At 49.2% G+C, this 14,838-nt stretch overlaps 1 protein-coding gene across 31 annotated transcripts in view; it reads left to right on the forward strand.

Moving 5' to 3' along the window:
* Window positions 1–14,838, forward strand: part of macf1a (microtubule actin crosslinking factor 1a) — a 137,059-nt gene that overhangs the window by 97,278 nt on the left and 24,943 nt on the right. For all 31 annotated transcript variants that reach the window (XM_055513007.1, XM_055513008.1, XM_029166137.3 and 28 more), the window contains 3 exons: window positions 71–277; window positions 924–1,241; window positions 1,331–1,513. In XM_055513007.1, coding sequence (XP_055368982.1) covers window positions 71–277; window positions 924–1,241; window positions 1,331–1,513 — 708 coding nt within the window. The remainder of the gene's footprint in view (window positions 1–70; window positions 278–923; window positions 1,242–1,330; window positions 1,514–14,838) is intronic.

The following is a 14,838-nucleotide window of genomic DNA, read 5'->3' on the forward strand; positions in this document are numbered from 1 at the left end:
CCATGTTGACATGTCCTCAACATGACAAACAAGGCAGCCTGGTTGTTTATTTGTCCTACTTCCTCTGCAGGCGTGCAGCGCTAAAAGCCTGGAGAGGCTGCGAAGTCAGCAGGAGAGTCTGAGGTCCCTGCAGCCTCAGGTGGTTTACCTCAAGGACCTGGTCCAGGGGCTGGTGCAGGATGCGCCGCAGACTCCAGGACACGGCACAGAGGGAGCTCAGAGGCTTCAGGAGCAGGCGGGAAACACAGAGCGACAGTTTGCTGACGTCACTGACAAGGTGAGAAACACAGACACAGAAAGTAATGTTATTATAGTAACTAATCACCAGCATTTCACTTTGCTTAAGTAGGTAGATGAATGAATTAAAATACTGTATATATCATGCTTAGCAGTAATGATTGTGTTGGTACCTGGTCTGTATTCGCTGCAGTGAAGGGTTCACCACCCAGCAGGCATCTGCGGAACAGAAGCCATAACAATTATAAATGACTGTTACCTCCACAATTGATTGAGTTGTACAACCAGGAGAACTATTTATACCACGGGCCACAGTGTGAGAGGTGTCAGATCCAGTGTGCGTGTGCTTAGACAAGCGTCAGAGCTGACACAGAGCAGAGCAGCTTCACTGTCGGCTGCTGGTCCTACAGTAGTTCTACTGTATAAGGTCATTGTTCATCAGAGTTTGAGGTGTAAACTGAAGCATCTACAGGAAAGAGCCTCTGCAACTTTAAGTCAGCTTTTTACTTGGTTCCAGTGGTTGCTTCAGCTTTTCTTATATCTAATCACAGCTAATCTTTGTAAATATCATCGAGGGCCGAGTTTCATCACTACCCGTGCTCATAGTGAGGTGTTTGTGCTGGAAGTGATTGAACAGATTTCAGTGTCACCAACTCTGAACCGTGTCCTTTTTCCTCCTCCCTCAGATCGAGCACTGCTGTTCCTCCCTGGAGTCTCGGCTTCAGGGAGTCGGCGAGGTCCAGTCTCACGTGCGTGACGTTTTCTCACAACTCGCTGACCTTGACGATGAACTGGACTCCCTCAGCCCAGTTGGGCGCGATGCTGACTCCTTGGCCTCTCAGGCCGACGCCCTGAAGGGCTTCCTGTCCCGTCTGGCGGGCCTCAGGACGGAGCTGGAGGGTCACGCCTCAGAATGCACCACCATGCTGAGGCGGGAGGGCTCGTCCCCCGACCTCCTGGCTCTTAAGAGGGAGACTGAAGCTCTGAGCCGGCAGGCTGGCAAGGTGAGAGGCCTGGAGGACGGTGCTGAGGATGTACGTGGCTGCGGATAAATCCACAAAGTGAGACCGTTTGCCCTGTGTGTGTTTGACAGCTGAGTGAGCGCGGCCAGGCCAGACTGGACCAGATCGAAGACGCAGCCGAGAGGGTCCGGGAGTTCTACAAGCTGGTGACGGAGCTGCAAAGCATGCTGGGAAGGGCCGAAGAGGGGCTGAATGCACAGGGCATGGTTGGCACAGAGGTGGAGATGATCAGGCAGCAGCTGCGGGAGTTCAAGGTAGGACGGACTGCTTCCTGCTGCTCGTGGTGATGGATGAGGCCTGTGTGGATGTGTGGATGAGACTCAGATTTGCATTAGTTTGTTTGTAATAAATAAACCGCAGCAGTAGCAAAGATGAAAGGACGCTCCTCCGCATGACACGAACTGGACACAGCAGATGTGAGCAGTCCCAGTCAGCGTTAGAGTCTCCTGGTGACGGTGGTGAGCTGAGTCACGCTTTCATCTCTTTGCTGACGCGCTTCTGAATCGTGAAACGCTCTGCACAACCAATGTTTATGAGGCGTCGAAAAAGATTTGATTTGATATTTGAGGTGGCAGATCTTCACACATGCAGTCCCACGATCTGTAAATGTCAGATTTCTTTGGATTGATCCATTTACAGTAAATCATTTACCACTGGTATAAACTAGCTGAAAGGGTAACATTTGATAAATCACATATATTGATTATTTTGTGTGGCGTTTGGCCGTCCAGCAGCTGTATGCGTCGCTGTATTCTCCTGTCTACAATTACAGGGCTGAGCTCAGGAATGTGCTGTGCTGGCGCCGCCGTCGCCCCGCTCTTCACCCGCGGACGACGCGCCGCTCTCTGAGTCACGAAAAGCCCGCTTTCGAGGCGTGATGTAACATCCTGTCCTCTTTGGAAAAGTTTTAGTTGAGAGCCCAGGAAATGTGCAGGATCCCCACGCACAGTGATCTGTTCTCTGCCATCTGCTCAGAGAAGGTTATGCGTTTTGAAAATGACGATGACTCATTTGATGTGAGCACTGATCATTTTGGTGCATTTGAGAAACGCGTCTGGAGTCCTGCCCAGCGAGCGATTGGCTCCACTTGTTAAGAAACGCTGTGGATCAAAGCGACACTTTAGCGTCTCTTCATCCTCGTTCCTCACTTGTCATTGCTGCTCTCTCCTCAACCTCTTTTTACCTCCTCGTCTTTTATCCCTTTTTTTTTACACAGACGCATATTCATTACTCTTGAATCTATCCCTGGCTTTAATAAAGTCTTTGTGTGCGTTTTTTTCAGCGCTTCCCTCTTTTGTGGGTCGTCTCCCCCCTCGCAGATCCCTTTAATGAGAGCAAGTTGAGTGAATGTGTGTTTGGGAACAAACGTGCAGAGGAGATACAAAGGTGTTGAAGGAAGGAGGGAGGGCTGTGAAACATTACACTTGAAAAGGAGAGCGGGAGCAGACAAAGAGTGTGAAGCTGCTCCGTCCGTGTTTTGTCGGCTGTGCACTTAAATTAAGCGTGTCAGTGAGCAGGTCGATCATCAAGGAGGAATAAGCAATGAAACAACAGTATTATCCTGCTCACCTTTTGATTATTTTCCTACTAAATAAGGCAAAAGGCAGACTCTAGCTTGAGCTTTGGGTTAATTAATCCCTTGTAATAAATATTAATATCTTGCTCATAATCCTAAAGCAAACTAAGACGGCTCAGAGCTTGGAGAGGTGTCGGCCGTGTTATTCCGGAGCTGAGCTGCAGATGTAATAGCTGTGGCAGAATGTTTAGTGGCTGCTGTGTGTTTTATCTGGGGTCAGAGGGGTTTTATAGGAAGATAATTGTGGGGCATTGTTATGAATAGCGAAAATAACTGACCAGAGATAGACAGCGGGTCTTCATGGGCCAGACTTTAGATTTGCAGAGCGAAAGATAAGGAAATAATGGGATAGAAGAGATTTTAGGGGACTTATTTTTCTGACCCATTTTTGACTCCGTTTTCTGTCATCTAGCTATGAATAACTGCACTAATACACCGTCTCTGCTCTAATAGTCCAAAGGTGAATCAAGGAGAAATAAGCTATGAAAAGGTTCGCTGCTGGTTCTGCTTTGTCTCCTTCCTTGTAACCGATCCAACTCGGCTCATTTCAAACCTAAACATGTCTGTCTGGCTCCTAAACCACCCTGGCCTCCCCCCACCCCCCACCCCTCACCCCCCACAACCCCCTCCCGCCCCTCACCAGTCCCATTTCCAATCCAGAGGGATGATGTCATCCCAGCGCTTAGAAAGATGAGGGACTGTGTGTGTGTGGGTGTGGGGGTGGGGGTGGAGGGCAGCCAGGGGATGACGGGTCATGGGAGTGGGCGGTTGCTCTGTCACATAATTGTTTAAACTCCCCAACTGGAGAAAACTGTGTTTCTCACACTTCTGGAATTATTTAAAGCTGCATGAATGACTTGTTACGTTGTCATTTGACCCATCGCTGCCACAGCGCTGATATATGCAGAGTTCTGGTAAAACCCATCACCCAAACACAGAAACGTGAAAAGTAAAACAAAGGTTGTGTCCAAAAGTCAGAACACAAGCGATCTGCAATCTCTGGATAGTGACTTTAAATTCCCACAATAAAAATAGAAAGCTGAGTCCGGGTCAGTTTTTAGACTAGTGGTCGTAGGACATCAGCGATGGTCGTTGCATAACGCCATTACAGTGATAGTTGTGAGCGAGGATTTGTGATCAAAAAAGTTGAGTCTGTGTCTATGCTAAACATCACATACATGTTTAAACATGGCCTCACATACGTGCTACCGTGGAATCTGTCGATGATAGGTGTGTGTGTTCATACGCGCTGCATCAGAGGATGCTTCTAATTCCAGGCTTTTTCGGGTGCAACCGGAATCTCAGCTGTCTCCTCTCTCTCACACACACACACACACACACACACACACACACACACACACACACACACACACACACACACACACACACACACACACACACACACAGGGTGTGGCATCAACATCCCTCCTTCCCCGGCTCCCTAAGCAGCTGGCGCAGTCTCTGGGTGGGATGGGAAACACACTCCGCCGGGTGTTTCCAGCCTCTAAACCTGTGTCTGCACATGGACATTCCCAGGAACGGCTGCTGAGTCCGGGTGTCAGGCTCCACAGGAGGCACGGGCGTCTGAGTGGTGGTGAAGCTCGGCCCTAAATCACGACTGCATGCGACTCTGTCTTCACCCTTTCCATCTCCTTCGCCCTCACATCTCTCGCCTCCTCGTCTCTATTATTGCAGGCTCTCGTCTTTAATGCTCAGAGGCTGTGTAAGCGTGACTCACTGTCCTTCCCCGCACCGACCGTGTCAGCAGCTATTTCATGATGGGAGCAGAAGTTGAGCCAAACTGCTCTCAGCGCTCGTCTTTCGGCCTTGGCCTGATTTTCACCTGTGAGGTTGGATTTGGCTTGAGATGCTACATCCTAATAGTCAACGGTGAATAATTGCACATTCACCTGTGTTAAAACGGACAGAGGCATAACTAAGTAGCCTGTATTTGAATTATGAGTCATGAATAACATTTTTATTCAGGTCTGGAGTTTAAATCATTAGTGTCTTAAATAATTCCAGGCAGAATGAATGTTCAGATTATGGAAGTCCCTGTGAATGTGAGGCCTGAGCTCAGTGTGTCAGGACCCAGTAACCCTCCCATGACTCCCCAACAAATCCAAGTCGTCCATCATCCGGATGGCAGCGCTGTTTATTTTCCTCAACTGCTTCCCGTCTGGTCTCCTTCTCTGTCTGCATCTCTGTTTTCTACTGCTCCGCTTCTGTCTGTTTCTCTGTAAAGAACTAGTAAAACACTAATAACCGTCTAACTGGAAACCAGTAGCTGAACCAGTCTCTGACCTACTGGGTGTTTCTCAGCCCGTCCTGAATCAGTGAGTGGTCTTGGTACTGTATAAGTGTGGAGCTCCGTGTTAGTGCAGTCGTTGGCGTTTGTGTGTAGCGTCTCAGCCGCTCCGCTCTCGAGCCTCGAATTGTTTCAGCTGTTGTGAATTAGAAAGGCATGCCGCAGCTCGGCCCAGTGCTCGCACTCTGCCGTTCTTCACTCTTTCCCTCAGTGCTGTGGAATCGAAAACATTTCCCCGACACAGATTCGGACAAATGTTATTATAAGCTGTGTCCAACAAGACTTGGTAGGATGGGATTTCATCTGATCAACGTCTTTGGGACGTGTTAGGAGGCGTTTGATACTGTAGCTCATACTCTAATACAGCGTTGAGCAGTCTCTGTAAGCAGCAGTTCAGCTGATCTTACTTTACCGATCCTGAACTAGACTTTTTTTATTGCACAAGGGATATTTTTGGTAAATACCCAGTAGTGAAAATCAGATAAAAGTCCAACTATAAACAAAAGCTGTTGTGGGACAAATACTTCACAGAATCTGACCTTAAAGATGAGCGTGAAGGCTGTTAAGTTGTTGGGTGTAAATGCTTTGCTTCATCCACCTGCTTGTACAGCGGCGTACGGTTTAACTCCTGTTAAGATAAGGGACAGTGCTGAGAATGAACCGGTGTAGAGGTGGTGCGAGCTCCCTGCGAGGAGGAGAGTCCCATGTGTGCGTGCATGTGTGGGAGGTGGAGAAGGCAAAGAACAAGAGGAGGAGGTTGTGTGTGAGTAAAAGCAGCGAGATGACCTGCAGCGCGACCTCTCTGCACGCGGCCTCACAGGTGCTGCTAGCTCAGAGAGCCAGGACCACAATAAGCCTACATTTACCACATGAAAACTCCCCAAACAGGGTAAACCACCGCGGAGAATTGACCTCCAGAGTGTTTATAATGTGGAAAGTCGTCCACACATTAATCGCACATGGACATTGAGCAGCGTCTGTAACATGGGCCGCTGGCTGCCAGCTGAACAAAAACATGCCACCCCACACACTGGAAGCCAGGCCTGGCAGCGAGTCAAGCTTTTATTTGCCTGAAAGAACCAGTGTGTGTGTGTGTGTGGGGTGGGGGGGGGGGGGGATTTACAGTTAGATCAAAATGCACACAAACTGCAAACTACTGCACCATCATGTGTGTAGATGATTGACAGGTGGGCTTATTGAAGTTATTGAGCGCAGTGATGGAGGTTCATGCTGTATTTGCTCAAAGGTCTGTGTCTGTGTGCATCTTTGTGGGAAACTGGGTGTGCGTGTGCGTGTGCGTGTGCGCGTGTGTGTGTGTGTGTGTGTGTGTGTGTGCGCTGGGTCCCGGCCTCTTTGTGTCCGTCTCTTTGAGAACAATAAATGCTTTCACACACATCAACTCAGGTGAAATGTTCTGCTAGTTAATATAAAACTACCCCCGAGAGTTGTAACAGAGGGGGGTGGGTACGAGAGTGAGGGAGGGGGTGGGAAGGGGCACCGAGGGGGAATGGAAAAAGGCTGGAAAAGCAAGAGTTCAGGGAGAAAATGACATTAAATGACAATGTTGTGAAGAGATGGGTCATGGATTGACCCTGAAAAGTAGATTTTCCTGTTGACAGGTTTTCCCATGATCAAATAAACGACCCAGAAAAGTCAAATAATACCTGCTTTGTGCCGTGCATCAGTGTTTCCAGCCTTCAGACCCAGATAACGACAAAACAGCATTATGAGAACAGACCGTTTAAGTGGAGAATATAAGAAGTAAAAACCACCGGAGAAAATGAAAATCCTCAAACCAGCTGTGACAACGGAGGAATGAATGAATGGGTTCAACTAATCAACTTTAGTCCCAGGATCCTGAGGGTTCAGGTGGAGGCACCGACTGGTGAGCAGTGGGTGAGGTGGGGAAGGAAGGGGTGAGGCACCAGTTTGATCCAGTCCTTATCGCCTTTTCTGCCTCTTCATTAACCATTAACTGTCTCTGGACACTGGGATCCGACTGTTCGGCTGCGCGTGGGCTGCACGGCGAACAACAAACCCCTGTTGTTTCTATGAAGACGTTTGCCTCGGACGCGGCAATGACAGCTGCAGTGGCAGCGACGGGGAGGGGGTGGGCGGCTGAAGAGAAAGAGCGGAGTCTTTAGCGTGGTTGACATGCAGGCCACGCGGCGCGGCGCAACAGTTGGAGAGAAAGAGCCTCTCTTGTGGCTGTTGGACGCGTGTTTTGGGCCGGAGGGGCCGCGTTTCACCTCACATCACTCTGCTTTAAACAAACAGACGCTGGAGGACGCTGGCTCTGAGCGCCTGGAACTGTGGCTGGAAGTTCCGTGGGCCGCCATGTCTGCCGCTATCCCCCGTCTGGGAGCGCGTGCTGCGGAGGGTTTGTTGGGCCGCGCCCCCCGCTCCTTTTTGTGCGCGGCCCCTTCTCCTCCCGGCCCCTCTCCCTCTCTCACCCCCGGCCGGGTTGGGTTTCAGCGGAGGCATAGACGGGAATGCACAAGTGGAGCCTGTGAATGTCACAGACCTTTTACACCACCGGCATTTGCTACTACTAAGTCTTACTGGGTTGGAATAAGGAAATGGGGCTCAACTGGAAACGGAGGACGTGAGGACGCGAATCAACAGACTGGACTAAGTTCCCTGTGCCGACAGTTTGGACTATTGCTTCAGGGAAAACGACAGCTCATTACAGATAAGCCTTTTCTGTCCTGCAGGCGAGGAGTCCCGCCCCTTCCCCCCACCTCCCTCCCTCCCTCCCTCCCTCCCTCCCTCACTCCTCTTTTCTTTTCTTTTTGTTTGACTCTGTATCATTTCGCTCGCAGAGCTCAGTGTTTTTGTGCCTCTGGAGGATCTAGACTGGGATGAATGTAGACATCTAGCATCACTACAAAACGAGCATCGGTGCCAGGGAGCGTCGGGGAAAGGCTGTATCGCATGGTGCCTGCAGCAAAGCCGTCTGGCCTCAAAGCCTTTAATTCAAACTTTTTATTTTTACTATTTGGAAACCATTTTAACAGCTACGTCCTAATGTTCTGGCTCCACGCCCCCTCTTAGCGCCCGGCCTCCCTCTCTACCACTACTTATCTCCCTCTAAACCTTTCGCTGTCTCGGGTTCTTTTTTTTTTTTTGGGGGGGGGGGGGGGGGGGGGGCTTTAGGAACCCAGCATGATTGCAGCACTTCCTGTGTTTTAATACCAGAGCAGGAAACAGAACAAACGGAGCTGAATTCAAACACAAACAGCAAAGAGAGCAGGGAGGGAGGGAGAGGACGAGAGAGAGAGAGAGAGAGAGAGAGAGAGAGAGGAGGCGAGGGGGGAGCAGCAAGAGAGCGAGAGGAAAAGAGGAAGATTTTTTTAGCAGCTGCAAACCATTTGAGCTGTGTAGTGGCCGGAGTGAAAGACGGAGCGAACGGCTCGGGAACCCACACATCTGAGAGAGAAAGAAAAAGAAGAGGAACTGGGACTGCGTGGCACTTCATGCTCCACACGCAGGCGAGAGCAGGAACAAGGAGGCGGCAGCGAAGGCGAAGGGAGCGCGTCCTGGGATCGTCTGCTGCTGAAGAGGGGGAAGACGCTGCTGCGGAGCCGGGGCCGGAGCCGGGAGCGCTGTCTGGGTCTTTGCCCTCTGGACTCGCCGCTCGCCTGGCTGCTCCAGGATCCAGCCCCCAGATGCCCTCGTTCGCTCCAGCCTCACCCCCTCTGAGGTCCTGCCTGCTTCCAATCTACTGTAGCAGCTCTCCCCCGGAGCTGTCGGTGATCCGAGGATGAGAGGGAAGGAGGCAGGATGAAAGCCAATATCTGAAGCATTGACAGGGTTTCAGACGGATTCTCTCTTTGTTCTGGATTTAGCACTTTCTCTAAAGACTGTTGAAGTGCTCTGTGCACCATGAAGAGGATTTACGTTCACTAGTGAAGACTGTTGACAATGATGGTGATGTCAGAGACTAATGAGGGTTTGTCCTGCAGGTATAAGGACCTAATTCCTTGTGACAGAAGCAGAATCCTGGGTTTTAACGTGACATTAACTTGGTAAAGAAATTTCTTTTTGACAAATTTGTTGGAAAGCTTTAAAGGACATTCTTGATTTGAATTATCTTTGCTCTAAGGACCTATTTTTTGACACAGAGGTAAATGTGAACCAAATCCTTGGAGTATTGTACTTTCCTATTCACTGCACCCCACGCAGCCGTCCTTTTATATAACGGAGTGGGTTTTCTCACCTTAAAAGGAGACTCTTACACTTGCCTGCTTCCTCACATTGAGACTGTTGGATTTGTCCAAGCCGTGTTTTTCCCTGTTGTGCCACAAAGAGAAGAGGACACGGGGAAGAAAGAAGGCAGAAGCTTAGAAAGAGTAAAAAAACGGGGTCAAGGAATGAGTTGCTGCACATGAATATGGAGGAGCGAGCAGCACTCAGTGTTTCTGATCGCAAAACAAAGGGATGTCATCTCCGTGGCGCTCACCTTAGCTTAGACTTTGAACTTCTCCGAGGGGGAAGTGGTGACTTTTTCTCTCCCTCGCTTCTAACAGCCTTTCAAATAAACAGAGCTGCTGATTAATATGGTAGGGAGGGGCCAGGCTGTCCCGCTCACTCCCTCACAGATGCAGCTCAGCATCTCAGATATACCAAGTGAATGTACAGCTGTTGAAGTGACATATGGAAGGATGTGAGGACATGCCAGTGGAATTACACTGTGGAAGATAACGTTTTTAATATTTTCTAGAATGTGACTCCCAAAGGATTTTTTACTGCAGCCACATGGACTGTGATTTTGTGGATTATTGTACTGGGGGTATTTATTATTCAGAGACCCCTTTTGTTGTTCACCTTGCTTTTTAAAATTGCAAGTGCCCTGCCAAACCTGCACCTTTTTTTAAGTGAAAGGACAGAATGGGGAAGCCTTTGAGTCGTCCAGACTGTCTGAGACAGAACCCTCGCTGCCTGGGAAAAGGAGATGAGGATGAGGCTTACATAGAGGACTGCTATGTCCCACAGCGGTCCATATATGATACAATGCGCATCAATGAGCAGATTGATCAAGGGACCAAACTGTGTCAACCATCGAGGAGCACTCTGGGCTCTGGTGGGGAGGTGAGAGGAGAGGGAAGTACGCTGTCCAGCAACGGCACCATCGGAGCTGATTTGGGAAGTGTTTTTGTCTCCAGGATGACTGATCATGCTGGAGGAATAAAGAAACTAGATGAGAGGGTCATCTTCGATGCCTTAAAACTAACTGGGGATCCTCAGGTTATGCCACCACCAGTTGGCATTGTAGGTTCAGGTTTGTCTATTGTTCCGTCCACTTCTGGTCCTAGTGGGGTAGCTGCAGTGGCCAAGAGGCGCCATCAAGGGGGTGATAAGAAGGACAATCCAAACCGCCGCTCCTGGAAGGCATTTATGCCCCCGAGTTATCCAGAGTTTGCAGAAAGACTTGAATTTTCATCTGTGGAAGACAAGCGTCTATCTGGGGCAACAAATCCTCTGTCTCCTCTGCAGCCTATAGCTTCTCACCTACCCCCATCCACCCCCACCTCATCCACACCTTCTTTACCTCCTTATACGCCCTCCCCCCTGTCGTCAGCTCCCCACACTCCCCCTGTCTGCTCCTCACCTTCTTTGGCGTCCACAGTTAGCCCCGTGCCTCCCCTCCTGCAGCATCTTCTCAGCAAGCCAAAGCAGGTTCACCCTGCACTGCAGAAGCAACACAAAGAGATTCATGTGCTACCGTCTCCTTCCAAAGAACAGCCCCCTGCCTTTGGCCAGACCCAGCTACCCCAGGTTTCTGACAACACACCACAGCAGAGCCCCAGTGCATCCAGGCAAATAGAGAGAAAAGGACACGAGCACAGACGGACTACTAGCTCATCTAAATCTGGAATAAGGAAAATCCCTGAAGAAACAGTTGAGTTGATTAGGAACTCAGATTCAGAGAGGGATTCTCCTCTTTTGGACCATGACCAAGGAGACAGTGCCCCTCTTATCCCACCTAAGCCAGTCTTCTGTCCACCTACGAAGGCCCGCACATGGCCCCGCAGTATGACAACAGGAAGAAGAACCCAGGTTGGACTACGACACAACTTCCCTGTACTCCCCCCGTTGCCTCCGTTGCTGGGTGAGGAAGGTGCCACAGATGAAGAATCACTTTACCTCCTCGATCCCCCCTCTCCGTTCCTGAAGGAGGAAGATGGGCTAATATATGGAGGTTTGCCCCTTTCCCCCTGCATCAGCCAGGAAGGGTGTGATGACGGGCTGCTTGGCTGGGCTGCCCAGGGTGGGGACCTCAGGGAACGCACTGCCTCAGAGCTTAAATTTGAGGAGGACGAGCGCAGGATACTTGAGGAACTCGAGGAAGAAGAACAGAAAGTGTGCGTGAACATAACTGAGAGGGAGCAGACTTGGGAACAAGAGATGGACAAAGCAGAGGAGGAGAGAGCTCAGAGGGAAGAAAGGGAGTGGGAAGCAGTTCTCAAGTTGGAGAACAGGGAAATCATTGACCAGTCTTGGGACAGGGAAACACTGGAATCAGAGGGATGGGACTTAACAGGCTCTTCTGGACATTGGCCTTTATTGACTCCTCCTACTGGGTTTGGTGCCCAAAGTGCCTCACCTTGCCCGAGTTCGGGCGCTGAGTCTGATGATCTCTTCCTTGAACTGGAGAGGCAGTGTCAAGAGGATGAAGGAGTGGAGGGAGTGGAGATGAGTGTAGACCCTGAACCCCTCGATCCTTACACACTGCCTTGTTTAGAGGAAGAGGAGGGAGAGGGAGAAGCAGAGGCTGCCTCGGTTGATTTTAATGACACACTTCCTGCAGATTCAGGCAGCTCTGTTGATCCAGAGATTGTTTTTTCAGAGAACACTGCAAAAAACTCAAATTTAAATCTCCCTGAGCACATAGATGAGGTTACAAACTTTGACCTGATGCGTGCACAAGACTGTGAAAAGGAATATGTTGTCATTGACGAAGAGTCTGATGTTGACTTTACTGAGAATAAGGTAGAGACAATGGATGAAGAAGTGAGTTATCCAACAGACTCTGCTATTGGTCAACAACTGGAGTCAGACTCCAGTGGGGTCCACACGTCCCAACTGGACAGAACTGGTTTAGACGCCACTCAGACAGACTATGAGGAGGAGAGACCTGCAGAGACAGAAACAGACCTGGATAGTGGTGCGTCATCAGAGAGAGCCTCCTCACCATCTTGTAGTCTTTTGAACCCTTACACAGAGGAGGCTGAGCAAGTGGAGGAGGAATTTGAGGAGTATGAAGGAGCAATTAAAGAAGAGGAATTAGAAATGGAGTGGGATGTGTATGACCAATCTGAGCCAAGGTCAGACAGCAGCGAGGAAGTTCTCATGGATCAGTCCCCTGAGCCTGTGTACACAGTTGAAAAAGAAATCGACAATGAATATACACAGGATGCTCAAACTTCCTGTCAAGAAGATGTTCTCCCTTCAGACCTTAGTGAGCCTGCCACAGCAATAACATGTGACAAAGAAAGGACATCCTTTGCTTCAGATGCTCAGAAATTGGTTGTCCCCTCAGATGTCGTCTCAGGGGCAGACATGTCGGGACAAGACCGTGATCTGGGCTCTAAAGCAGAAGTAACAGTTGGCAACCCAAAATTAGACTCTGTTCCTCCTCCAGATTTGCTTCCTCTTTTTTCTTTACCTCAGTCACCTTCAGAATCAATCACTGGTGGAGCTGGTTTGGATAGTAAAGACTCACAGGCCTTTGTGATATCGGATAGTTTTGTTTACCTGGCTGTTTCTGTGCCTCCCCAGTATCCCAGTGACTGTCCTCCATCTCCACTAGGCGACTCCATCCCCCCCAGTCCTGTCCCTAAAACACTGTGCTCCTCAGACCCAGAGGATGGAACCTTTCTTTCCCCAGACAGCTTTGTTTACATGGCAGCACCTGAACGGCCCCAACCTGGACCCTCAGATGTTGGTTCAGCTTGTGAGGACACTCAGGACTTAGACTCCTACTCTGAGGGGACCCAGTCGGGGATGGATGGGGTTGAGTTTGTCCTTGGCTCAATGACAGGGGACAGTGACTGGGAGTCGGATGGCTCTGTTCTCGACTTTCCTCCACTCGTGTCCACAGACCAGGCTGGCGACCAGCTTGAGCCCGGCCTGCTGCAAAGCCTTTTTACACAGACAGAGCCAAACCAGGCACAGGCTCGTAGACCTCAGGAGGATGTGCCCCAAACATGGGCTGCAGCGTGTGATACGCACCACTTCTCAGATTCTGACCGGAACTGTACAGAGACTGAATTGACAGCCGTGTCACCATGCTGTGAAACAGACGCAAAGGCAGAGGTATGATGTTTAATCAAAGTTATGATACTCAACTCAGACAGTGTCTTGCATTAAATTGTTTTGGGGAGAAATATACGTTAAACAGAACTGAGCAACTAAAAAAAACCTAGAAGTGTTCCCAAACCCAGACAAAGCTTTGAAAAAGAGGTGGGCTGAGAATAACTGATGCAGGCATAGCAAGGAAAATGTGTGTGCAGACGCCATAATTAGCTAGTTGTGTTTCAGTAGTAGGGCTTTAAACAAATGCAATATGATTCTCAAGGGGGGATTTACTTCTTATGGGAGACTACGCTCTGATCTCTGTTTGGGTGGGGTCACTGTTAATCTACAGTGCATGCACATACTTCAGATTGATTACATGCTTTTGGTTAAAGAGCAGCCTCCAGTTTATTAGTATTGTTTATCTCAAGAGCAGAGTTTCCAATATTTTTCATTTAGGACTCTGAGCTTTCTCACAATATTTAAACAAGACCCCTTCAGAGTTGGAGGCGACGGCGTGTTCGTACGTGGAGCCGTCATCTGGACGTTTGGGTCGGTACTGTGTCACCGTACACGCAGACAGGCAGCGTTGGTGCCGTGCAGACATGGATCTGAAATGGATTCTATAAATGCACCGTCAGTGTGACTGACAGTGTGACTCTTGTCTGCATGTGAAGGTGTGAGCGCGTCTCAGTGTTTGACAGCCTGTCGTGCCTTCTGGGGCTGCTACGACTCCATGTTTAGCCCAGATGTGTCTGACTTGGTTGTTGACCTGGATTTATTTCATTTTTGCAGCATCATTACTCCTCGTTTTGCATTTCTTTACATTAGTGCCTGCCTTTTGCTCCTCACATGAAAACTGGGTAACAAACCTTTTTTAAACCTGTAAAAGCCTAATGTCAGGCAGATAATCCTAATTGCTGTTTATGCACCTTGAGAATAAGCTTCAGGTTTCAGATCCTTTTCTCTCATGTTACACGCTGCCTGCTCTGAGCAGTCAGAACTCTTTGACCACGTTGTTGTTTCTTTTTGTGCCGTCAGTGCGTCTGTTTGCTCTCTCTGCAGTCACGACCTCTCTGGCTTATGTTTAATGTAATCAGATGTCGTGTCAGCTCAGCATCACTGTGGAGCAGATGACGTCTAATAGCATCAGGCTCGATTAGGGAGGCTTTTAGAGGAAAAACTGCCAGAGTAGTTTTTAACGCGTAATTTGCATAGTTTAAATATCGTTTGTTTTGCAGATGTTGCCTTTGTTTTTTTTATTTTGGAAGCATTGTAGAATGAGAGCTACAAGTTAAATATTTAGTTCCCAGAAGAAACTTCTGAATGTTTTACCATCACAGAGATAGACAAGATTCTTGGCACCAATTAAAAGTTGTTTCTCATTAACACATTAT

This window comes from Betta splendens, chromosome 11 (genome assembly GCF_900634795.4).
Source record: "Betta splendens chromosome 11, fBetSpl5.4, whole genome shotgun sequence".
Classification (NCBI taxonomy): domain Eukaryota; kingdom Metazoa; phylum Chordata; class Actinopteri; order Anabantiformes; family Osphronemidae; genus Betta; species Betta splendens.